Source organism: Alosa pseudoharengus, unplaced genomic scaffold (assembly GCF_046254945.1).
Source record: "Alosa pseudoharengus isolate Yale_2024_CS ecotype anadromous, Long Island Sound unplaced genomic scaffold, YU_APseudo_1.1 YU_APseudo_1.1_scf_21, whole genome shotgun sequence".
Taxonomy (NCBI): Eukaryota; Metazoa; Chordata; class Actinopteri; order Clupeiformes; family Clupeidae; genus Alosa; species Alosa pseudoharengus.
Genome location: NW_027468674.1, coordinates 5966680 through 5992529, shown reverse-complemented (window position 1 = coordinate 5992529; position 25850 = coordinate 5966680). Strand labels below are relative to the sequence as shown.

General features: G+C 41.4%; 1 protein-coding gene across 1 annotated transcript in view; it reads left to right on the top strand.

Annotated features, from left to right (window-relative positions):
* The first annotated feature begins 1140 nt into the window (after positions 1 to 1140).
* Positions 1141 to 25850, top strand: part of LOC143137495 (uncharacterized) — a 110108-nt gene continuing 85398 nt past the window's right edge. Inside the window, exons 1-5 of the mRNA XM_076297727.1 lie at positions 1141 to 1221; positions 16258 to 16476; positions 17045 to 17126; positions 19000 to 19071; positions 20373 to 22214. Coding sequence (XP_076153842.1) covers positions 16335 to 16476; positions 17045 to 17126; positions 19000 to 19071; positions 20373 to 22214 — 2138 coding nt within the window. The 5' untranslated portion in view covers positions 1141 to 1221; positions 16258 to 16334. The remainder of the gene's footprint in view (positions 1222 to 16257; positions 16477 to 17044; positions 17127 to 18999; positions 19072 to 20372; positions 22215 to 25850) is intronic.

Below are 25850 nucleotides of genomic sequence, written 5' to 3'. Positions count from 1 at the left end.
GTGCGTTTCTGTAGAATGGCCCATTTGTAGTGTTTCCATTTTCTAAGATGGTGTTTGTTTGTGTTTAAAGGTTTTTCACCTGGTTTATACACGTTGCATCAAACGTCTAAATAAAATAAAGAAGAAAAAGAGAGCAAAAGTGTGATGAGTGGAATCCTGTTAAGTCTTCTGGAAATTAGCTGCCTTGTCAAGTGGGGAGTTTTGCACAGTGAAACCTTACAATAGTGAGGGCACTTGACAATCTCTATGGGAGATCAGCCAGTGATGGACTAGTATTCCCATTCATCTCTATGGGAGATCAGCCAGTGATGGACTAGTATTCCCATTCATCTCTATGGGAGATCAGCCAGTGCATTCAGATCAGGACAGCAGAGAGGGCAGCGACACACACTTCACACAGCGACAGCAACATTAATATCTTAAAATACTCTTCTAATCCCAAGAGTCCAGAAGTGATGGCCTAATTCTGGTCACATGTGGGCATTTAAATCCACTCCCTTCAGCGGAGCAGAGATTCCAAACACTTGCACTTGGAAACCTCGACACGGAGGGCCTTGCCGTGTGAGTCGGCCATTAGGGCTGCTGACACGTAGTCTCCACAGAGTGATTAGGCCCTTAGTCAGTGCAGTTATTTTTTTGGGAAGAGAAAAGTAGAGAAATAAAGAAAATATGTTTTTATTGTGTCATAGGCCTACATTTTTTATAAATTACGACATTATGTTTATTTATGATGTTAAAATTAATATTTATTGTTAATTGTCAACAAAACACTATGTCCAACCTTATTTCACCTGAATATGGAATAATTAAGTGTGTTTTCATACGTGTCTACATCAGTGTGTGTGTGTGTGTGTGGACATGCACACATCTTTGGATAGGCTATATGCAAATGGGAAGTTTGGCAGCTCTGTTGGGCCTGTTTTAGGTCCTGTGTGGACATTTTATATGCTGTCTCATGCAGTTGCATGTTTTTTTCTTGGCTAATTTACTGAAGAGACATTGCCTTGTCAGAAAATAGGATGTAATGTGTACACATTATAGGCTATTGTACTACAGTGATTATGAATGACTCTGGCAGAATAATCATAGTATTTGAACAGCAGGGGGCGAACTCTAGCCAACTCATTGTAAAAAGCTGATTGTAGCCAGGGAATCACGTACAGAAAGTAAAAGTTTTTCTGGAACTCAACTCAGTGCAACGCGGACCCGGTCGCCGTACAGGTAGGCAATGTTAGCTCCCCATCTCCTTATTTAGCCTTTGGCGGTTTTATCCAAAGCGATTTAATACAATGCACATATATCATTTAAGTTAGGCATGAAGCCGTACGCTCTGTTTATCGTTTCCTGTCGCTAACTTATGTATGCAGGCTAGCCTATGCTATGTCCATGCCATTCTCTGCACGCGCGGTGAGGAGAGGCAGCTGGAGTGTTCCACCACCAGTCTCGCTACTATACAGACCAGACCAGACTGCGGACATCTGCACACGGATACAAACACCATCAAAGTGGGCAAACAAGTTCGGTTCGGCAGGATTGGCTTGCTGCGTTTCTACAAAAAAAACCCCGCTATTTCCGGGTAAACGTAGCCTAACTGCAGACAGGACCAAATTCAGAGCACTGTCAACGTATGTATCGACCACTTTTAGTCGCTTTGTGTTTTCCTTACGGCTCCGACTCCGAATCGCTTGCAAACAAGTTGCTGGAGATCTGTCGACGTTACAGCGGTGCTGCGGACACTGCAACGATTGGAGCCACATACGCGCATCGGCTTCCGCGTAAAGATCAATTAGGGGAAACACTAACTCCAAAAGGCAACCAATTCGAATGTAGGAATGAAAGTGTTGCAACCAGCTAGCAAATTAAAGTAGGCCTAGGCCTAGTTACATCCATATCCTATGATAATAATGACCTTCATTACATTAAAAGTTGCATGTGTCTTCATAGGCTTGATGTGTCTACCGCTGTCACGTCATCCGGAGAAATAATAGGCTTGTTCGACTTCATGTATACCAGTATAGTGGGGGGCCTTAAGCACATTTTCGCGCAAATTCATCTAAAAGCACCAAATTTGGCACAGATGTAGCTCAGGTCATACTGAAATGATTTAGCTAGGGCGCCGGAGTCAGCGACCCTTGGGGCCAAGATGGTGGCCAAATCCAATATGGCCGCTGCGCGAAAAGGGTTCCGGCTATAACTTTTGAACTACATGGGTTACAAATACAAACTTGATATCTTTTTCAGCTTAATTGATCATGGGGAATACATAGGAATGTTAATATTTATGACCCGGGACATCTAGACCCCTTATTCCTCCAATTCTAATATGGCCGCTGTCCAAAAAAGCAGTTTTGGCTGTAGTATGGGGCCTTACACCCCATTGTTTGTGCAAATTAATCTACAAGCACAAAATTTGGCACGGATGCAGCTGTGGGCATAATGAAATGATTTAGCCAGGCCGCCCGAGCCAATGGTCCCTGAGACCAACATGGCAGCCAAATCCAAAATGGTTGTCGCCTGAAAGGGATTCGGCTATAGCTTTGGAGCCAGATGAGATACAAATACAAATTTGATGTCTATTTTACCTTTTTTAATGATGGGAAACCCATAGGAATACTTACATTTATGATTGGGTATATCAGGACCCCCCAAATTCCCTAAATTCAATATGGCTGCTGTCCGAAAAAGGGTTTTGGCTTCAAATTTTGAACCAAATGCGCTACAAATGAGGATGTTGTGTCTATTTTTAGTTTATTGACCACAGGAAGTCCATTGGCATATTTATATGTATGCTTGTGTAAGTCTGGAACCTTTATTCTTTTCAAGACTTTGGTTGAAAATCTTTTTTTACCACAACTTTGAAGGTTATTCTCAATGTGGATTAATTTCCTTATAAAAGTGAAATGCTTTCAGTGTACCACAGGTGAATACATTTCAAAATGTAATCATATAAGAAAGAATAAGACACAATTATTATTGCAAGGCAATATTTATAGTATGTCAAATTGTTAAAAGAATAATATAGTCGATTTGTCCAAAACTCTTCAAAGGTTTGCTTAGCATATCAAAAAAACAGCAATAACATAAAAACAACAACAGTGAATTCTTATGGTCTCTCTCATGAATTTTTGCCTGAAGAAGACCCAGCAGGGTCGAAACGTTGCCTGTTTTGCATTAAATATATGGGAGTCAAAAGCAGTGTTGCAGACATTATATTTTTTCAATTGAGTACGTTTTAATTTGTCCTGCACCTGCCAGAAGGTGGGATGTGCACACAATAACTGTTTGCTCTCTCATGAATTCTCATTCTCATGGTCTCTCTCACAATTGTAGTCATAAGAACAAAACACTTATAGAAAAAATTACACCTGGTTAGGAAGGAAGTTGGTAGGAAAGGAAGTAGTTGGCTAAACACTGTTGTTGGTCATCTTCTGAGACCACAGGTGACCACTACATGGACCCATTACAATTTGGATACCGTCCAGAGGTGGGTGTGGAGGATGCCTTAGGGGCCGTGCACACGACGCCGGTTTTTGTGAAACCGGTGAGGTTTTGTTAACGGTTACGCCTTGCATGTACACGACGCCGGCAGTTTAGGAGGCTGAAACCGATAGCTTTTGAAACCGGCTTCCGAAGTGGGAACTTCTGAAACCGCCGGCTAGACCGTGCCGTGTAGACGTGTGAAGCCGGCAATCCTATGACGACATAGTCAGCCCCACCCCTAACCCAGCCACGGCACTCGACCTGACATGTTGCTTGTCAAAACAAACCGAACCATTTATTTATCATATTAAAATGTTTTTCTTTCCCCTGTCATGATTTATATGCCTATCAGCCTTAGAAGCACACGTTAGCTTAACCTAGTTAAACATTAGCTTACTGCATGTTAGTGTTTTCTCCAGTGGTGCTCAGACCTAATGCAATGCGTAGGCTAAGCATTTGAAATTTCACATAGCAGTCACATACCTTGAAAATGAACTTTATTAGTTTAACAGTTGAATTGAAAACCGAATTGTCTGTAGTCTCCTCATTTCATGCGACTGCTTAACCAGAGCACTTATTAGACATTCTCTGGCTTAACAAACTGTTTCAACAATGTTTTCTTCTACGCGATTCACGCGAAAATATCGTGAAGCTTCTGCACAGCGGCGCCATCGACTGGTCTGGCATATGCACTACAGCACATTTAGCCGGTTACACCTCTGTGTGTACACGCGAGGTTTTTTCTTGCCGGAGTCGTTAAAGGTGTGAAAGCGGTAAGAGAAAATCCACCCGGCGGTGTCGTGTAAACGGCCTCTTAATCTACCTGCTACCTGATAGAAGACACTCTCACATGAACAGGGGCTGGCAGTATTGTGAGGATCATGTTCTTTGATTTTTCAAAGTGCTTTTAACACCATACAGCCTATGCTGCTACGTGACAACCTTTGAAGGATGCAAGTAGACACCTCCACAACTTCATGGATTACTGATTACCTGACTGACAGACCACAGGTTGTGAGAATGAAAGGGTGTGTGTCTGAACAGATAGTCAGTCGCATAGGAGCACCACAAGGGACTGTGTTGTCTCCTTTTCTCTTCACACTGTACACCTCAGACTTCCAGTACAACTCTGAGTCATGTCACCTGCAGAAGTTCTCAGACAGTTCACAGACTGCAGTTGTGGGGTGTGTCAGTGATGGTGAGGAGACGGAGTACAGGCAACTGGTGGACAACTTTGTGACATGGTGCAGAAACAACCACCTTGTCTTGAATGTGGCTAAGACAAGGGAAATGGTGGTGGACTTTCATAGGGCCAGGCCTGAGCTAAATACCATTTCAATTCTGGGTGAGGAAGTTGTTGAGAACTAGAAATATGTGAGGGTTCTTATAGACAATAAACTGGATTGGAGGTACACTGAGGCTGTATACATACCCTGGAATGGAATTGTCTCTGCGAGACACTCTGGCAAAGAGCAATGAGGCACGCTACTTTTACCCCAACATTCCGGGGAACCAGCTAAACGGATGAAGACAGCTCTGCAACGTTGGTGGACAGTACACATTGGTCGTATTGTTATCCGATTGCGTCGAAGTCCGAAATCATTCAGAGTAAACATGGTCTAGTTTTATCCAATTGCGTGCAGTGAGATTTTTAAATGCATGCTTGTTGCCGCCCCTCGAGTTGGACCATTACATTGCTCTTTGCCAGACCCTTAATCTTTCTAGATTATCAGGGTCTGGATTTTCCAGGCTACTGAGGCTGTATACATACGTATACTCTTTTGATCCCGTGAGGGAAATTTGACTCTGCATTTAACCCAATCCGTGAATTAGTGAAACACACTCAGCACAAAGTGAACACACAGTGAGGTGAAGCACAGACTAATCCCGATGCAGTGAGCTGCCTGCTACAGCGGCGCTCGGGGAGCAGTGAGGAGTTAGGTGCCTCGCTCAAGGGCACTTCAGTTGTTCCTACTGGTCGGTGTTCGAACCTGCAACCCTCTTATTCGGTTCAAAAGTTGTAGTCAAAACCCTTTTTTGGACAGTCACCAGATTGCATTTGGGGACTTTGAGGGTCCACATATACCCAATCATAAATATATATATTTTGTGTTTCCCATAGCTAGAAAAGGTGAAATATTTATTAATTTTACATTTGTATCTCATCTGGTTCAAAATATGCAGCCTACAGTAATCCCTTTTCAGGTGGCGGCCATATTGGATTTGGCAGCCATCTTGGTCCCAGGGGCCACTGGCTCCAGCATCCTCGCTAAATCATTTCAGTATGCCCTCAGCTGCATCCATGCCAAATTTTGTGCTTGTAGATAAATTGGCGAAAACAATGGGGTGTAAGGCCATATTGGAATTGGAGGATTAAGGGGTCCAGATATACTGGGTCATACATATAAACATTTATATGTGTTTCCCATGATCAATTAAGCTGAAAAAGACATCAAGTTTGTATTTGCAGCTCATGTGGTTCAAAAGTTATAGTCGGAACTAGGGCTGTCAATCGATTAAAAAAAATAATCTAATTAATTACATACTCTGTGATTAATTAATCTAAATTAATCACATATATCATTTTTGCTGTGAAGGTATTTTAAATATTTAAATTCAAATGAATAATGGAATAATCAGCATTAGTGACATTAAAGTTCAAAAACTCTTATTATTTTCACTGTTCAAATAATTGCCATAATAATCTATGATATGACCTAATATGCTGAGGAAATAAATTCAAATGTGCTTCGGGAAGAAGTTTTTTTCCACATACAAGGCATTTCAGGCCACAGATATAACCTAGGGGACACAATGAAAATGAATTAACACTATCCTCAATGTCAACACTTATTTCTTTGCATTGATGTGAGACTATAGAGTTGATGAACTTCGGTGATATGCAAATTCCTTGCTGCAGACATTGCAGAGGACTTTATTTTTCAACACTTGATTTTTTATCAACACCATCAGGCCATTTTTTAAAAGTAAATGTTCCAATCAATGATCCAGGCAGCACGTTTTCTTCTCTCTCCTTCATTTTACAGTCTAATTTTTACTGACTAGAACGGCTCGGGGTCAAAGGTCATACGGAATCGATTAATCTGCACTAATTTTTTTAATCAGTTATTTTTTCTCAAATTAATTAATCGAAATTAATCAGTTATTTTGACAGCCCTAGTCGGAACCCTTTTCGGGCAGCGGCCATATTGGATTTGGCTGCCATCTTGGCCCCAAGGGTCGCTGGCTGCGGCGCCCTAGCTAAATCATTTCAGTATGACCTGAGCTACATCTGTGCCAAATTCGGTGCTTGTAGATAAATTGGCGCAAACAATGGGGTATAACTACAGTCAAAACTGCTTTTTTGGACTGGGGCCATATTGGAATTGGAGGATTAAGCTGTCCAGATATACTGGGTCATAAATATAAACATTCCTATGTGTTTCCCATGATCAATTAAGTTGTAAAAGATATCAAGTTTGTATTTGTAGCTCATGTGGTTAAAAGCTAGTCGGAACCCTTTTCGGGCAGCGGCCATATTGGATTGGCTGCCATCTTGGCCCCGAGGGTCTCTGTCTCCGGCGCCCTAGCTAAATCATTTCAGTATAACTTGAGCTACATCTGTGCCAAATTTGGTGCTTTTAGAAGAAATTGCGCGAAACAACCTATTTATGTGCTTAAGGCCCCCCACTAGTAGGGGTTAAGTCATTTAGAGCAGTGTTGTTCAACCACTGTGCCGGGGCACACTAGTGTGCCGTGAGAGATCATCAGGTGTGCCGCAGAAAATTACCCAAATGTTACTCACTGGTCCAGAAAAGCAACTGTTGCATCAAAGAATGTATAACCACATGCTCACATTGATTGTATGATTGCACTATTTGTGGTATGCAGGCATTGAACAATGGGGGCCCCCTCCAGTATTCACAGAATCATCATATATCCAGTTCATAACAACAATTAAATTAGATATAGTCCCCTATAAATGAAACAGAGGGCGCTTGTTTTATTGAACAGGTCTTGCATAGAAGCCATAATAAGGCCATATCTGTATATTATTTGAAATTTTAGGCTATGGTATGTTTATTTTTTCTTCACACAGGATGTTAGTGTGCCTTGGGCAGGGTTTGACTGGGAGCAAAATTCGGCCCTGGCAATTTTCTCCAGGACCGGCCCACCACTGGACCGACAACCCCCCCCCCAAAAAAAAATCCCCAATTACAAACACACAGTGTTATGCTGTAGCAACACTTCATAAACTGAACCCAAACATTTACATTTGGACCTATAGCCTAATCACAATAACACAGGATCAGGGGGTGCCTCTCCGTTATTTAAAAAAAAAAATCTGGTTGCTAATCACACCGTTTTGAACTGTTTTGAAATTGAGAGGGACAGGATTCAGGGATAGGCTACTGAAGACAGGCTCATCTTCTGTCTGTCTCACGTCATGTTACCCCATGCATTAAACCACATGTCACTGCTTGAGTCCGAGCCTGGCCGTGGGACATTTTAAGTGTCAAAAGTGTGTCGTGGCACAAAAAAGGTTGAAAATCACTGATTTAGAGACCTCCGACCAGCCTCAGACGAGTCCAGAAAGTGACGTCAATTCCGGAAATAAGTACATCATTTACTTTTCTCTTTATGGCGCATACAGCGGGGGAAAACGTGTTTTCTTTTACAGTTCATGTAACAAATAGTCACATTAGGGAAGCTTTTTATTATTATTCGTATCACATTTATTTATTAAATAGTCGATTGCAACTGACTGTCCACGTGATCTGCCAGAGTCAGCTGGGAGGAGCTTGTGACACACACATACAGTAGGGACTAACAGCAGATATTGCGCAACATTTTGGTTTATGGCTATGGTTTAAATGCCCTTCCTATTCATTAACATGAACATGATGCCTGACGAAATAAATGACTATAATGTTTAATAAACCATTAGATAGATAGATAGATAGATAGATACTTTATTGATCCCCAGGGGAAATTCAAGAATTCATTGTAGGCATACATTTAACAAGTTATCATTATATCGCATCAATTAAGTGTTTTCTGTAGGCTAGCCTACTGTGTGACATGCTTTCCACTACAACATCAAAATCAACAATAGGCTATCAACACGTTTGCAGTATCACACGTTTGCAGTATCACTGTTGCAGAAATCACATACAAGAAGGCATCCTCTTGATTGTTTGTACATTTTTGCACATTCCAACATAAAGAAGCAGCATGAGGAAACTTGTTGTTTTTCGGCCTTATGTTCTAACTACTTTTATGAGTCTGCAGTATCACTATTGGGGAGGTTATAAGGTTGCACTGATTCGGGTGTAGGGTAGTGGCACTATACTGGATGGTATATCGGTCAGAATATATGGTTATGGTTATGGTTATGGTTATGGATTTAGCAGACGCCTTTGTCCAAAGCGACATATAAATACAAAACAACATAATAATATTTAAAAATGAACAGGGAACAGATTAAAATCTAGGTCAAATATAGTAAGGAGAATAGTTGTAGTACACAATGATATCAATTCAATCAATAGCCTAATAAAAAAAGCAATGTAAAAAAGGGGAAAGGCAATAATAAAACAATAATGTCAATTCAATCAATAATATAAAAACAATAACATGCTAAGACTACATTAAGGAGAATTTCAATAATAAACAATAATGTCAAATTAATTAACAGCCCAATTAAAATAAAACAACATTATATAAACCATAACACATAAGCGCTTAAACAACTAAGTATATGTTGAATAGGAATGTCTTTAGACCCCTCTTAAACGACCCAAAACTACCACAGGAACGGAGAGCACTGGGCAGTTCATTCCACCAACATGGAACCACTGAAGAAAAGAGTCTGGAATTAGACCCAGTTTTTATGACTGGTCGACACAACATACGCTCACCAGAAGACCGCAGTGGGCGGTTGGGGATGTAAGGCTTGATTATTGAATTAAAATAACTAGGAGCAGATCTAGTTAGTGTCCTATAGGCCAAAGTGAGAGATTTAAATTTAATTCTGGCTACTATAGGGAGCCAATGGAGAGTAACTAGGAGAGGAGTTACATGTGTCCTCTTTGGCTGATTGAAGACCAGGCGTGCTCCAGCATTTTGAATCAGCTGTAATGATCTTGTTACACAAGCGGGTAAGCCAGCTAATAGTGAATTACAATAGTCCAGCTTAGAGATGACCATGGTCTGAACAAGAAGTTGTGTGGAATCTTGTGTCAGATAAGGTCTGATCTTCCTAATGTTGTAAAGCATAAACCGGCATGATTTTGCAATAGAAGCTATATGCTCAGAGAAGTTAAGTCGGTCATCAATTACAACGCCCAAGTTTCGTGCCGATCTAGTTGGGGTCAGTGAAGTTGAGTCAAGCTGGATGTTAATCTGTTGGGGAATAGCTGTTTTAGCTGGAAACACCAAAAACTCTGTTTTTGAGAGATTAAGCTGAAGGTGCCGATCTTTCATCCAGGCTGAAATATCCTTAAGGCATGCAGAAATCCGGTGGGAAACACTAGAGTCATCAGGTGGGAAAGACCGGTAAAGTTGAGTGTCGTCTGCATAACAGTGATAGTCAAATCCATGGGAGCGAATGGTATCACCTAAGGAAGTGGTGTAAATAGAGAAAAGCAAGGGTCCTAATACTGATCCCTGAGGCACACCTGTGGTGAGGGCATGAGACTTAGATACCTGTCCCTGCCAAGACACGTTGAAAGAACGCCCTTTAAGGTAAGATTCAAACCAGTCAAGAGCTTTTCCAGAAATTCCCAGTTCAGATAGTATAGATAGGAGAATGTCATGGTTAACAGTATCAAAGGCTGCAGATAAATCTAGTAGAATTAATACTGATGACTGAGCAGAGGACTTAGCTACTCTCAATGCTTCAGTCACAGACAGAAGAGCAGTTTCAGTAGAATGACCACTCTTGAAACCAGACTGCATAGGGTCTAGTAGATTATTCTGATGAAGAAAGTCACAAACTTGCTTGAAGACCACTTTCTCCAAAACCTTTGACAAGAAAGGAAGAAGGGAGACAGGTCTGTAGTTCTTCACCTCAGTTGGATTAAGTGTACTTTTCTTTAGCAGAGGTGTAACCCTAGCCTGTTTAAAAGAATAAGGAACTATTCCAGAACTGAGAGAAGCATTAAATACATGTGTGACTGCTGGTAGAACAGCGGGTGAGAGACTGTAGAAGAGTGGACGGGACAGGATCTAATGGGCATGTTGTTGGACGACATCGCTGAAGCAATTGAGAGACTGCTTCCTCATCAAGAGGAGAGAAAGAGTCAAATGATGGGGTCATACTAACACAAGGCAAAGCCCTCCTTATAGGAGCATCAAACTGAGCACTTATTTTAGCAACTTTTTCAGTGAAAAATGTTGCAAAGTCATTTGCTGACAGTGAAGTAGTTGATGGTGGTGGTGGAGGATTGAGGAGAGATTTGAAAGTAGAAAAAAGTTGTCTACTGTCAGTGGCGCTCTCAATCTTGCTTTGATAGAATGCCTTTTTTGCAAGTGTAACAGTGGATGAAAAGGATGACAGCAAAGACTGGTAGTTACTAAGATCATTTCCATCTTTGGATTTACGCCATTTCCTCTCAGCAGCTCTAAGTTCCTTTCGTACTGAGACTATACTGTTTGTCAGCCATGGATGGCGAGGTTTAGAACGAGTAGGTCTTGAGGAAAGAGGACATGCTGCATTCAGACAAGATGCCAGTGTAGAGCAGAGAGTCTTTGTAGCGTCATTAACCTCAAGTGTCAAGAATGAGCTAGGAGTAGGTAAAGCAGATGTTACTAATGTTGCAAAATGGTCACTTGAGAGGCTTCTGAGATTACGCCGGAACGAAATTATCGGAGGAGGAGCTGCTGGGTTATCCAGGAGACGCACAGAGAATCTGATAAAGTGATGATCCGATACATGTAATGGATTAACCAAAACGTTGTCTGTATTACAGTTACGTACCAGAATTAAATCAAGATCTTTACCAGCCTTGTGAGTAGGAGGACTGTGGACACGTGTGATATTAAATGAGGAGAGTAAGGACAGGAAGTCAATTGCAGACGAGTTATCCAAATGAATATTAAAATCGCCAAGGATTAATAATGGGCATGCATCCATTGGAATAGCAGACAGTAGAATGTCCAACTCGTTCACAAAGTTCCCAAGTTGTCCTGGAGGGCGATAAATAACCACCAAGTATAATTTGTATGGTTCAGTTATCATGATGGCATGATATTCAAACGAGTTGTGGACCTGAGCAGGCAGCAACTGTGTAAACCTCCAATCATCAGAGACGAGAAAGCCTGTCCCGCCTCCTCTACCAGACGAACGACTGGTATGCGAAAAAGCATAACTGGTCGACAACGCTGCAGGCGTGGCAGTATTCTCCGGCCTAATCCACGTCTCTGTAAGCGCAAGCAATTGAAGCGATAACTGTGAGGCCAGAGCAGGAATGAAGTCCGCTTTATTCACTGCAGATTGGCAATTCCACAACCCTACAGAAAAAGTAGGACAAGCCTGCTGAACTGATTGTTGCCTTTCAACACCAGTACGCTTATTAACCTGACCGGATACAGGGATATGTTGAAGGCACATTATTAGAAGGATTGTCAGCTAACAAGACAAGGTGAGACAAGAGTGAAACTTATCTGAGAGGTGCCTTGCTTGTGTCCTTGCTCGGTGGACTCGTCGCAGGTAGACTCGATTCGTCTTGACACGAGTAAGTCTTCACACGAGGACGGCTGCACACGAGCGCTGACGCCTCCGCTGACGCTCCAGCACAATAACCACTTTAAATGCTAGTCCTAATTGATCACGCGGAAAACCACCCCCTCTAAAAACTCACGACACCAAGGCCAGTCTAAGCGCAATTAAACAGACAGCCGTAATGAAAACAATATCAACTACCACTACCCACTACGGCTAATAACTAGTTTACCAACTTGTAACTATGACAACTACATAAACAAATCCCTTAACAACACGAGACTCCCATACAATTAAAACTTACAGCAAGTGCGGACGCAGCTCCAGAAAAAAAACCAGTTGAGTTCAGTAAAGCTAACGTTAACAATCTACTTAGTCCAGCTACACTTAAAAACACCACCCCCTCTAAAAACTCACGACACCAAGGCCAGTCTAAGCGCAATTAAACAGACAGCCGTAATGAAAACAATATCAACTACCACTACCCACTACGGCATAATAATATATGACGAAGAAGAGATGGGGTTTAACTCTGTATTGTTCCAGCATTGATATTCAGTTGCCAATATGCACACACATGTATACATATCACATACATATATATAGTCTGAAAGAAAAGAACAAAATACAACTTAGATTCTAATTCCTTGCGAATAATCTTTCTGCAGCTCATCATACATAAATGCACTAGTATGCTTATCATCTGAAATAGTAGGCTAGAAACACATACAACACAAATTCCCTTCAAATTAAGAAGCAGAACTTTAGTTTGTGACTAACTATTCCATGGTCAATGTTGCCATCTAGCGGCTTAAAACGGTACTGTGTAATGACGTTAACGGCACATGTACAACCTTTTCTCCGTTCGGAGATGCTACGTTCTTACAGCAGTCTAAACACCAGGTGGTAACACATGAAATATTACAATCTCCTAGAACAGTTACACTATATTACTTCAAGGAAACTACAGCAAGAGCAAGTTTAACTATGTTAGCAACTTCTTGCATACCAGTATGGATTAACTCGATATTAACATTCTACAAACGTACTTTTCATCAATGACTCGACACTCAGGATATCAACAAGAATAACAGGTAAATAACTATACTTTCTTGGAGCACCAAACTTGCACGTCTGCTCATTACTGCAGGCACTGGCAGAGAGAAAACTAAACAGGAAATAGGTCAATCTAACAAAGAAAATATCGTGACAAATGATATATCGCGGCAAATGCACGGAACAGTCCAAGCCTTTTCTACAATCACCAAGTACAGTTGTTACAAGAGGGTCTGACATCCCTTTGTTATGATGCACTTCCTGCGATGGTCACTCGTCTCTAAATAGGCTTGTTCGTCTTCATGCAGATCTGTGCAGATCTCACTTGATGTGATGCATGCTGGGTTGAACACAATGCATACTGGGATGGATGCAATGCCTACTGGTATCACCATGTCACATGACCTCAAAATATCCCAGGAGTCTTAGGGGCCGTGCACACGACGCCGGTTTTTGTGAAACCGGTGAGGTTTTGTTAACGGTTACGCCTTGCATGTACACGACGCCGGCAGTTTAGGAGACTGAAACCGATAGCTTTTGAAACCGGCTTCCGAAGTGGGAACTTCTGAAACCGCCGGCTAGACCGTGCCGTGTAGATGTGTGAAGTGGCAATCCTATGACGACATAGCCAGCCCCACCCCTAACCCAGCAACGGCACTCGACCTGACATGTTGCTTGTCAAAACAAACCGAACCATTTATTTATCATATTAAAATGTTTTTCTTTCCCCTCATGATTTATATGCACAATGTAGCCTATCAGCCTTTAATGGCTAAGTTAGAAGCACACGTTAGCTTAACCTAGTTAAACATTAGCTTAACGTTACTGCATGTTAGTGTTTTCTCCAGTGGTGCTCAGACCTAATGCAATGCGTAGGCTAAGCATTTGAAATTTCACATAGCAGTCACATGAACTTTGAAAATTAACTTTATTAGTTTAACAGTTGAATTGAAAACCGAATTGTCTGTAGTCTCCTTATTTCATGCGACTGCTTAACCAGAGCACTTATTAGACATTCTCTGGCTCAACAAACTGTTTCAACAATGTTTTCTTCTACGCGATTCACGCAAAAATATCGTGAAGCTTCTGCACAGCGGCGCCATCGACTGGTCTGGCATATGCACTACAGCACATTTAGCCGGTTACACCTCTGTGTGTACACGCAAGGTTTTTTCTTGCCGGAGTCGTTAAAGGTGTGAAAGCGGTAAGAGAAAATCCACCCGGTGGTGTCGTGTAAACGGCCTCTTAGCCTGCAGACAGATCTTGCAGTTGCCTTCCACATTCTGCACAAGCTGAAACATGCCCTCGTGACGTCAGTTCAAAGACGTGATGGGGGCATTTGGGAGGAAATCTCCTCATGACGATTTTGACGGGTCTCATGCTGCTTCCTTATGTTGGAATATGCGAAAATGAACCGAAATCGAAGGGATACCATGTGATTTCTGCAACAATGGTAGGCTAGCCTACTGAAAACTTTTGGATATTATGTTATTTTCTGCTGTTGGTTAAATTGATAGACACACATATAGGGAAAACACTTGATATGGAATATATGTGCTACAATGCAGGCCTGTTAACTGTATGACAACAGTGGTTTATTTAAACAACATCAAAAGAATTAATTTCGTCAGTCACCATGCTCATTTTAATGAGAAAGAATGAAAGTTACAGTATGCTGTATTTATTGCAAACAAAATTCCGCAATATCTTCCACGATGTCTCCCGCGAGTCACATCAGGCAGACTGTAGCCTGTCTGTCCGGGATGAGCTGCCCTCTGTTGTAGCTCCTCCTGGCTAGCCTCTGAAGATCACGTTTACGTAGTAAGCCAGACAAAGTCAGACGCAGTTGATCTCGAACAAGCCTAATGTTTGGTCACCGCTATTTACCGATTTCCAGCTGCTTGACTTACATTTAACACATATAAACAAAACGTCAATTACGTGCTCAAACTAACGCCGCTGACTTATGCCAGCAACCATTTCACTTTGATAATAAACTACATTTTGGTACAGTATATATAGAGCATGAATAACAGAATTTGGCTTAAGCAGTAAGGAGAAATTTTATGCAAAGTGTCAGCCCTTAAGACAGTGCCCATTGCCTAAATTTGTGGTCGCTTAATGTCGAATGTCAGAGTAATTACATTCCAAAACGTACCTTAATGATACTCTACAATTTATAAAGGAACTAAGATTAAAAAGAAAAACACGATATATCAGATGGATTACATGAATAATTGAGAAGGAAGTACAAGATTATTCGACGGTCGCTTCTTTTCTAATATAATTGGCTACAATATGTATTTCAGGCGACTAGATGGCGGCATTTCACTGCACTTCGGGCCTTTTTTGGATGTATAAGCAAGCAGTAAAATGGCGTCATCTGGTGGCCGTGCAGCGCAATAGCGCCATGAAATATTTAATTTAACAGGAAATTACGGTAGAACTCTTGTTTTTTCTTACTAATTATTGGTGTAATCCCTCTGACATACTGCGTTTTTCTTTTTAAATTTCGTTCCTTTATAAATTGTGATGCAATATGAAGGTATGTTTTTGAATGTAATTACTCTGACAAGAAAGGGATAACGGCCACCAAGGTAGTGACTCATGGACAAGGGGAAATGCAATCCACTCCCCGTCACAAAGCGGCAATTTTCTTCCTCCCGAGATTTCTCCACGTTGCTTGATCCAAATTCTGTTATTTTTGCTGTATATAAGTGAAATGGTTGCTGGCATAAGTCAGCGGCGTTAGTTTGAGCACATTGACGTTTTGTTTACATGTGTTCAATGTAAGTCAATGGGAGCCGTAAAGATTATTTCTCCGAATTGCGAGACGGCGGTCTTGTGTCTGTGTGTCTACAAAGAATTCTACATCAAATCAGAAATGCTATCAATAGGGATAAAGGCCTAAAATGGTGCACTGCCATCAGAAAGTAGTCGGACTTTGTTTGTGTTCTTGCTTTAATGAATCTTGTTGTTTTCTTTATCACTTTCAGGGTCTGTTGCATTCCATAAAGGTGTACCACAGACAGATGTTAGGAGCTAAGAGAAAGATACAGAGAGAAAGAGAAACATGAGTACAAGGAAGTGGAGAGGGGACATCACCAGCGAGAGGAAGGAACGGGAGGAGGAAGAGGAAGATCAAGCAGGACCTTCCTCTCAAGTCAAACGCACTCAGAAGGAAAAGGACCTCCAGACATCCATGTCTCGTAAGTGTACGTTTACTTTGATTATATTTGCTTCCTTACTACACGGCCTTACAGTTTTACTTTCTGGAATCTGACTTTACATGTATTCATTTAGCAGACACTGTTGTCCAGAGTGACTTACATATGTCATCTATATCACAAGGGATTACATTGTCCATGGAGCAACTTGGGTTTAAATGTCTTGCTCAAGGGCACAACGGTGGAAGCCGGGAATTGAACCCACAATTTTTTTAGGTTACTGCACGCTAGCCCAGCTCCTTAACCACGACACTACCACCACCACATGGCAAAGGTTGTTGATCTCTGGTCAATAGTGGATCAGTTAACTTCCTCCTGAAGAAGCGTGCTGATTGGCTGGAATAGTGAATGACAAACACTGTTCCAGTTGGTTTCCCATTTCAGAGCTCGGACTGTAATTTTTGAGTGCACACACAGAATAGACAGCTAGAGGATCACAAGCAGCAAGTAGCTACATTTGACAAAAGTGTATTTGGATTCACAGACTGCCCTCCACACTGCTCTAACGTTAGGACTACATAAATACACTGTATCAACTGTGTGTGTGTGTTTCCAGACGAGATGGACTCTGATCCAGATGGGAAGAAGAAGAAGAGCAGAGACTCCAAAGTGGGCGTGTCTTCATCTGACTCTGACAGGTCAGTCTTTATGGAGGGCAGAAAGTATTGTGACTAGTGTTGGAGTGGAGGTTTGGATGTGATTATAAGACACTAGGGCCAGGCGATATGGACCAAAATTGATATCCCGATATTTTGGGGCTGATTGGCGATATACGATATTGACATTTTAAACAGAAAGAGCTAAGTGTTTCATATTCACTCAACATGACAATTATGACAACACATCCAGCATTAATTAGACTGATTTCAGACTGCTCTAACACAGCTGTGCAAAAAAGTGTAAACAATAACATATAGGCCTATCAATAGGCATAGGCTACAGCTGCTCTGATAAAGCTGTGCAAATAAAAAGACCAATAGGTCGAGCCTATGTCTGCTCGTTTCTCTCTGTGTCTTGTGTTAACACAAGAAAGAAAAGAAACACACACACAGGGACGTAACAATAACAATGAAATAGTTCTAAACACCGTAACAGAGTCACTCACCAAGAGTGTGACACTACTGTCACACTACCGGTTCGTAAAAGAAAAATCCCTATGCACGAATGAGGGCATGATGGGGTTTCGGGAATCATAAAAAATGATGCCCCTAACTGCTCGCGAGTTCCTGCATGCATATTGTAATGAACTGGGCCTAGCTGGTTCAGTACCGTAAACTCCCATAGTGCTGTGCAGCGTGTGTGTAGATGTTCTACAGTTAGTTAGAGTGTTCAGAACCAGGTTTGGTTGGTGTGTGTTCTAGATACAGCCTAAAGCAGAGGTTTAGTACTGGGGCATAAGGGCCGGGTCTGGCCCGGCATTATGTGTTCATGTGTCTGAGTTTGTTGTCAATAAAACTACAGAAAACGATTCTTAGACAAAACATTGTGGTTTGTTACAATATCCTTTTAATAAAACAAGCCTGTAGGTCATCTCCCTGTGTGTATTTAAATTAGCTACAGTGTGTACAAAAAATGACATTTTACCATGACTCGAAGAGCTGTAAACAATGTTGTAACTTAAGGCTGCGTCGCTTGGAGCTCCGGTGAAATTTTGATTTCACAACAAGAATTCTCAGTCTAACCGTTTATGTGCTGACGGAAATAGGGCCAGCCCAGCCCAGCACCAACCTCATGGTAAACAAAATCTGACTCAGTGTCCGTCATGTTTGAAAGTTTGTAGTGCTGCGAGGGAGAACGTGCACACGCAAGGGGCGCAGTTGAGCAGAGCTGTGGCTGTCTGAATGGTCTGAACACAGAAGAGCAAGTGGCTTTGATAAAACAGCCCATTATTAAACATATTATACCGGTATGACTACATTGTCTCAACTACATATCGAATGGACATATTTCAAAAATATATGTCGTAGTCGTAATACCGATATATCGCCCAGCCCTATAAGACACTAGTGTTGGAGTGGAGGTTTGGATGTGACTATAAGACACTAGTGTTGGAGTGGAGGTTTGGATGTGACTAGAAGACACTAGTGTTGGAGTGGAGGTTTGGATGTGACTATAAGACAGGAAGTGAAGGAACATTATTGTCTGAATGTGTATTTTACATCTGTTTTTTATGATATGCATGATTTTCCTATTTAGTTATGAATTGCATAATGTTATTTCCAGTGTTCATTTGAAATGGTGCACCATGCACACATGGCTTTTCTGAGGGAGATCAAGTTGCTACAGCCATCATGTGTGTGTGTACTACAGTGTATGTACTATACCGCTGACGTGTGTGTGTGTGTGTGTGTGTGTGTGTGTGTGTGTGTGTGTGTGTGTGTGTGTGTGTGTGTGTGTGTGTGTGTGTGTGTGTGTGTGTGTGTGTGTGTGTGTGTGTGTGTGTGGATCAGTGTGGTCTTTCTGAGGGAGATGTGAGAACACTCACCTTTTAGTGTCATGTTGTGTTAACAGTGTCCAGCAGGGGGCGTCAGGCACAGAGTCCAAGAGGACAGACGAGATGCAGGGGGACTCTGTAGAACACAGGTGAGATCATGGATCAGGACATTCTGTCAGGCAGTCTCTAAAACCCTGGGTCCGATACTGATACCGATACTGGCATTGGGGATGGGGCCGATACTGGGCCCATATACTCGTACTCATACATAATCACCAATACCACCCACCGATACCACTTAATTACATTGTTTCCCCTAAATCATAGTAGCTTAGCTGCTGCTCTTAAGAAGCTACCACTATGCTTTCATGTAGCCTGCTCGGGAATAAGTCGCCTACAAAACAAACTTTGTCGAGTTTCCGTTTCAGTGGATTAATCTAATTTGCATAGGGTTTTGTTAACTCACATTTTCTCAATTTTACTGAGAAATATGTCACCCTTTCCTGCCTCAACTCCAGACTGTAACGTTAGTCGGAGACTGAAGTCAGCACCCAATTCACTTCAGATGCAAGACATATTGTGCGAGAAATCACCACTGTATTCAATGGCCAATAGCGTAAACAATGCATAAATCACCTTCACTAAATCTGCTTTGGCAGCGATCAGTAAACGCACTCTGCGGCAGTAGCACTAGTACTCTCTCACATACTTGCTCTCACTCGACCCACACACTAAAAGCAGCCAAACCACCTTTACAGTCTCTACAGTCTAGGGTGATGGGTGATCATGTTTTTTGTGAGAGAGTGCAAAATAGTCTAGTTAATAATTTGTTTAGTTAAGATGTGGAGACAGTGCCAGTGTGGAGGCTTCTTTTAGACAAAAATTGTTTATTTATTTTTCTTTTGAAATATCCTGCTAGTTTATATTTTATTTGATATTCATTATTATTTATATTTACTTTAGGCTTATTGTAACAACCATGAAACATGTTCCAATTCATCGCAATTTGATGCTAGTTATTTTGTGGTAGAAATATCAATATCGGTACTCGTTATCAGCAAGTACACAAATGTAATGGTATCGGTTCATGCCTAAGAATGGGTCTTCTGAACGCTGCATTCATTGTTACTGTAACTTAATGACATTTATTCTGTTTATGTGTTGTATGCAAAGGAACCCGTTTGTCTTAATAATGAGCATATGAGTCAAATAATCTCTACTGTCTGCCATCCCCCTGCAAACCATCTCTCCATGTATGCCAGTGTGTGTTAGTGTACAATCTCCCTGCATGTTCACATTACATTACAGTATGAGCCTTTTCACATTACATTACTTTAATCATTTTAAATTAATTCATATGCATTCTGAATCTAGCAGGGCTAATGTAGGAATATTGTGATGATACTTTGTTAACAACGGAGGTGTATTTGTGATTCTGTCATTGATCCAGATGGACACCAGAGGAGGCAGAGGTCCATGAGAAATTCAGATCTACACTGAAGAGCAAGTTGCAGCATCTGGTTGAGGGAGTACCTAATCAGGGAGAATCCAGACTCCTCCAAGAGATCTACACAGATCTCTACATCACACAGGGAGGAGGAGGGGTCTATAATGAACATGAGGTCAGACAGATAGAGAGAGCATCCTGGAGAAAAGCAGCACGAAGCAGACAAATCAAATGCAGTGACATCTTTAAACCCTTATTGGACGATGATTGGTCTGGTCGGATGCATCATCAGACTCAAAGAGAACACAAACCCATCAGAACAGTGCTAACAAAGGGAGTGGCTGGCATTGGGAAAACAGTCTCTGTGCAGAAGTTCATCCTGGACTGGACTGAAGGAGAAACCAATCAGGATGTCCACTTCATATTTCCTCTTCCTTTCCGAGAACTGAACCTGATGAAGAACAAGAAACTCAGTCTGGTGGAGCTTATTCAACACTTTTTCCCAGAAATTAGAGATTCAAAAATCTTCACCAGCTCAAAGCACAGAATCATGTTCATCTTTGATGGTCTGGATGAGTGTCGACTTTATCTAGATTTCCATTCCAAGCTGAGTTGTTGTGATGTGACAGAGCCAGCCTCAGTGGACGTGCTGCTGACAAACCTCATCAAGAAGAATCTGCTTCCCTCTGCTCTCCTTTGGATCACCACCCGGCCAGCAGCAGCCAGTCAGATCCCTCCTAAGTGTGTGGACCAGGTTACAGAAATAAGGGGATTCAATGACCCACAGAAAGAGGAGTACTTCAGGAAGAGAGTCAGTGATGAGAACCTCGCTAACAGAACCATCACACACCTGAAGTCATACAGGAGCCTCTACATCATGTGCCACATTCCAGTCTTCTGCTGGATTTCAGCCACTGTGGTAGAGAGAACATGTGAATCAGAAAAACTAGAAATGCCAAGAACTCTCACTCAAATGTACACTCACTTCCTGATCATTCAGACAAGCATAAAAAATACAAAGTACACAGAGAGAAAAGAGACAGATGAAGAGATGATTTTTAAACTGGGGAAACTGGCTTTCCAACAGCTGGAAGAAGGCAATCTGATCTTCTATGAGGAAGACCTGAAAGAATGTGGCATTGATGTTACAGAAGCATCAGTGTACTCAGGAGTGTGTACTCAGATCTTCAGAGAGGAGTCTGGGCTGTACCAGGGGAAGGTGTTCAGCTTTGTGCATCTGAGCATTCAAGAGTTTCTTGCAGCTTTATATGTGTTCCTCTGTTTCAGAAACAGAGAGAGAAGCATGACTGACCAACATCAAACCTCTCAGCTCTCTGCCCTATTCAGAGCTGCAACACTGCATGACCTACACAAGACTGCAGTGGACCTGGCCTTACAGAGTGAGAACGGACACCTGGACCTTTTCCTCCGCTTCCTTTTGGGCCTGTCACTGGAGTCCAATCAGAATCTCTTAATGCACCTACTGCCACAGACAAGAAGTCAACCACAGAGCTCAGAGCAAACAGTCCAGTATATCAAACAGAAGATCAGAGATGAGCATGATTCAGGCAGAAGGATCAACCTGTTCTACTGTCTGAATGAGCTGAATCACCATGCTGTAGTGGAGAAGATCCATAGGAGCTCAGGAACTCTGTTTGTAGACACACTCATACCAGGAGAGTGGGAGACTAGGAGATTTGAGTTTAAGATTCCAGAGGAGCAGCTGGATGAGTTTGACCTGCAGAAGTACATAAAGACACCAGAGACGGATCAGACTGAACTCCTCAGTCCAGATGAAGTTCTTCAGAGGCTGGTTCCAGTGGTCACAGCATCCACATCAGCTATGTGAGTAAAACAGAAACTGTCATGTTAAGTGCCATTTCTAATTCATTAGGCATAAAAAAAAAAAGGTTTGGTTCCTGTTGGTTGTCAGTTGAGGCCATGGGTCAGTTGAGGCCATGGGTCAGTTGAGGCCATGGGTCGGTAGGGAATTTTTTTTTTTTTTTTTTTTCCCAGTGGCAGTAAGGGATACAGTAGGTAGAAAATCAATCCCTCCAGGATTTCGCGAGGTTTTTTGAGACTGTTGCGACCTAAAATGCCTGGATGGAAGTTGCGGTGATTTTAGCTGTTTCTTGTGGAGAAATTGCGGGAGGAAGTGAAAATTGCAAAAATAGTTTACATTTAGGGCAATTAAGGTTAGTAAGACCAAAATCACACTGATAATCTTGATGCTTATTAAATAGGATAATCAAAGGTAAACAGTAAGGATTACAGAAAATCAAAGTAGGCCTACTTTATTTGTGAAAATGCTTTGACTGAGGTAATTCACAAAGCAGTATAGTAGAACTGTCCAAAAAAGACAGTCACCTAAAGAGATGGCATCATGTCATATGTTTCAATACATTCATATATTTTGTAATTCATATTAAGTCCATATCTTTTTAATAATTCATAGTCTGTGGCCTGCATAATTACTAATATCCAAGTAAGTATCTAGTAATTTCATATTGATTTAAACTATTTGACTACACTTCTGTTTAATGTCATTACTTTGGTGGTGTACGTCTAATTGACTGCCTGCCCCTTTAAGGACGTGAGAGTAGCCTAATTACATTTCTGAGTGGATTGGAAGGCTTGCATCTCACTGTGTTCGGCTACTAGTGTAAATCACTTTTGCATAGTGCATTTGTGGATGCAATTGGGAATGTCTTCCATGTCATTAGTTAAAATAAATGTTAAAAAAAACAAGTCGAATGAAATTATTCTTGGATCATAGAAGAGGTAAATGTCTTGCAATTTTATTAATTTCTATGATTTTGGTAGCACTACTCAAACTAAGCCCACAAGCTAGCAAACATAAGCTTGACATAAACATGACATAAGCTAAAAGGACATATCCAGGTAAACGTTTGCCAATGGGTTGCATAGCCTACTCAAATGTCAGTAAACCAAGTAGGCCTTAATTAACTTACTTTCATAGCCTAGGTAGGTTAGCAACACCAGGTTGAGAGATGCAAGTAAGCAGATCGTTAACGTTAGCCTTCTATTTATTGTCATCAAAACTGCAGAGGAACGAACACTTAGGGCAGTCTTTGGTGTCATATGCAGAAGGTGCAGAAGTAAATGTGCCATCTGGCTCAATATTCTGCGCGAGGGACTGTTGCGGTAGGTGACATTTCACAGTGAAACAACGATGATTGGTCAAATTTGCGAAAAAGTTCCGGTGTTTGGACAAAATTGCGAGTGCCTTGGTAAGTGACGAAAACAATCGTCTTCGTGAACAGCTGTGCATAGGCTACTTTGTAACAGAGAGAATACGCTCATCCCTATACATAACGCAAGGGGTAATTAATGTAATTATAGTTCGCCTTTTATTTGTGGATTTATTTAATGTAGCCTAGACTATTTAGTGTTATTTCTTCCCCAAGCTCATAAAATAAATTTGGGTCGCACATAAATTGACAGGGTCGGTCGGAAACCGGAACCCAAGATTTTTTTTTTTTATGCCTTATGAAGGTCAGAAAGAGGGAAAGAGAGTGTATGTGTTCTTCAGAGGCTGGTTCCAGTGATCACATCAGCAATGTAAGTAAACCTGTAATCTGGGACATTGTGTGTGCAGGACACCCTATGATCAGGGCCACCACAATGAATATCCTGTAATCCCAAATGCCACTCTAGTAATGATCTTAGAGCTAATTTTTAGTTTAAATTTAGTTTTGTTTGTGTTGTTTGGTGTTGAGATTTGCAACAGTTAAGATAATGCAAGTGTCAAAATCTAGTAGATTCTTAAACCCATGAAACAGTGAGGTGAGAAAGCAGATTTTATTCAGTGTTTTTTTTTCCATTAAGTTAGTCTGATCTCCACTCTCCAAAGACTTTATCACATCATCAGTAGTATTAGTAACAAAAAATCAATACAGGAAATCTTGCATTTCTGTGGCTTTTTCTTAGTGAACATGTAGATCACTAGGGCTGAATGATTTGCGATAATATCGCGATGTGATCAAACCCAATTTTATAACTGCAAATACTGCGATTGCACTCTGATCACGGATTGGCAACTGCGCGATGCGTGACATCACCAAAGCCCTTATCAGCGTGAGTATAGTTGCCTTCTTCAAAGTGCAGTAGAAAGAGCTACTTTTGTTGAAAATGAATCTCTTCATTACGTTTTGCTAGATTGTCTCTGGTTCCTAGTTCCTTTCTCTTACTCCCCTGTGCTGCTACTCTCGCTGGTAACGTCGTTATCTTCCTCAGATGACTATTCTCAACTGTTTAGGCTACACAGCCATTCGCTGCATCTTTCGCTGAAAACTTCATCTATCCAACTGATTATTGGCTGTAGAGTACAGTGATAAGAGAATGCAACTGCCATATCTGAAGGGGTTGGTGGTGCAAATATTTCATGTCACAGTTCCAATTAATTAATAGTAGACTAATATTATCTGTGAGTAGTTGACAAGTTGTGTTCTAACATTATCTTACCAAATAAGGTTCTTACATACATGCTGCTATTTGCTGGTAGCGTTGCCTGTTTATAGAGTTTTAACTCTGTGATTGATTTTGTAAGGATAAGAACAATGTTGTTCATTTGCATGCATAAGTATTGAACTTAATTTGCACTGCAGTGTTGATGATACTTTAGTGAACACTGAGCTGAACGGTCATTCGACCGTGTTGCAAGATTGTTTTGACTCATAATGTGCACGGAGGGGAGAGGTGTGTGTGTGTGTGTGTGTGTGTGTGTGTGTGTGTGTGTGTGTGTGTGTGTGTGTGTGTGTGTGTGTGTGTGTGTGTGTGTGTGTGTGTGTGTGTGTGTGTGTGTGTGTGTGTGTGTGTGTGTGTGTGTGTGTGTGTGTGTGTGTGTGTGTGTGTGTGCGCGTGCGCGTGTGCGTGTGCGTGTGTGAGACAGACAAGGAGACAAGTAGGCCTACCCTGGCTGTATCAGTTTTCTGACGCTGCATGTAGGCTAACTAATGAAAGAAGACCACATGACATACTGTAGTAATGAAATAGAAACACAATGTGGCGGTCACATAAAGGGGCACAGATTTTATTTGAGGGGACACTTGTTTTCATGGCTGGAAGTTCAACAATTATACTAGCCTTCTGTGATTAAAATTATAATATGTTATTCATATCAATTCAAGTATCACCTAATGTCATCATAACTAGGGCCTGGCTTCCAGGAAAGAACATTTATGTTTAAGAAGACACAAAGGGGCTTCGGCGCTCAGGAGACTTCAGATACCTTATTCAGGTGCTCTTCTGTGATGGGTCAAGTGAGAATCCAAGAAAGAAATTGCAGATGCACTCTGAGGTTGAAAAATGATTCAGGGCATATTGGCCTTCATCAGGGCATATGGCCATAACACGTAGGCCCATGTGCTTTTTACCAGTTCTTGTCATGTTAAATTAATTTCAATTTCAATTTCAATTTAATTGTGCTTATAGAGCGCCAAAACATTACACATGTATCAT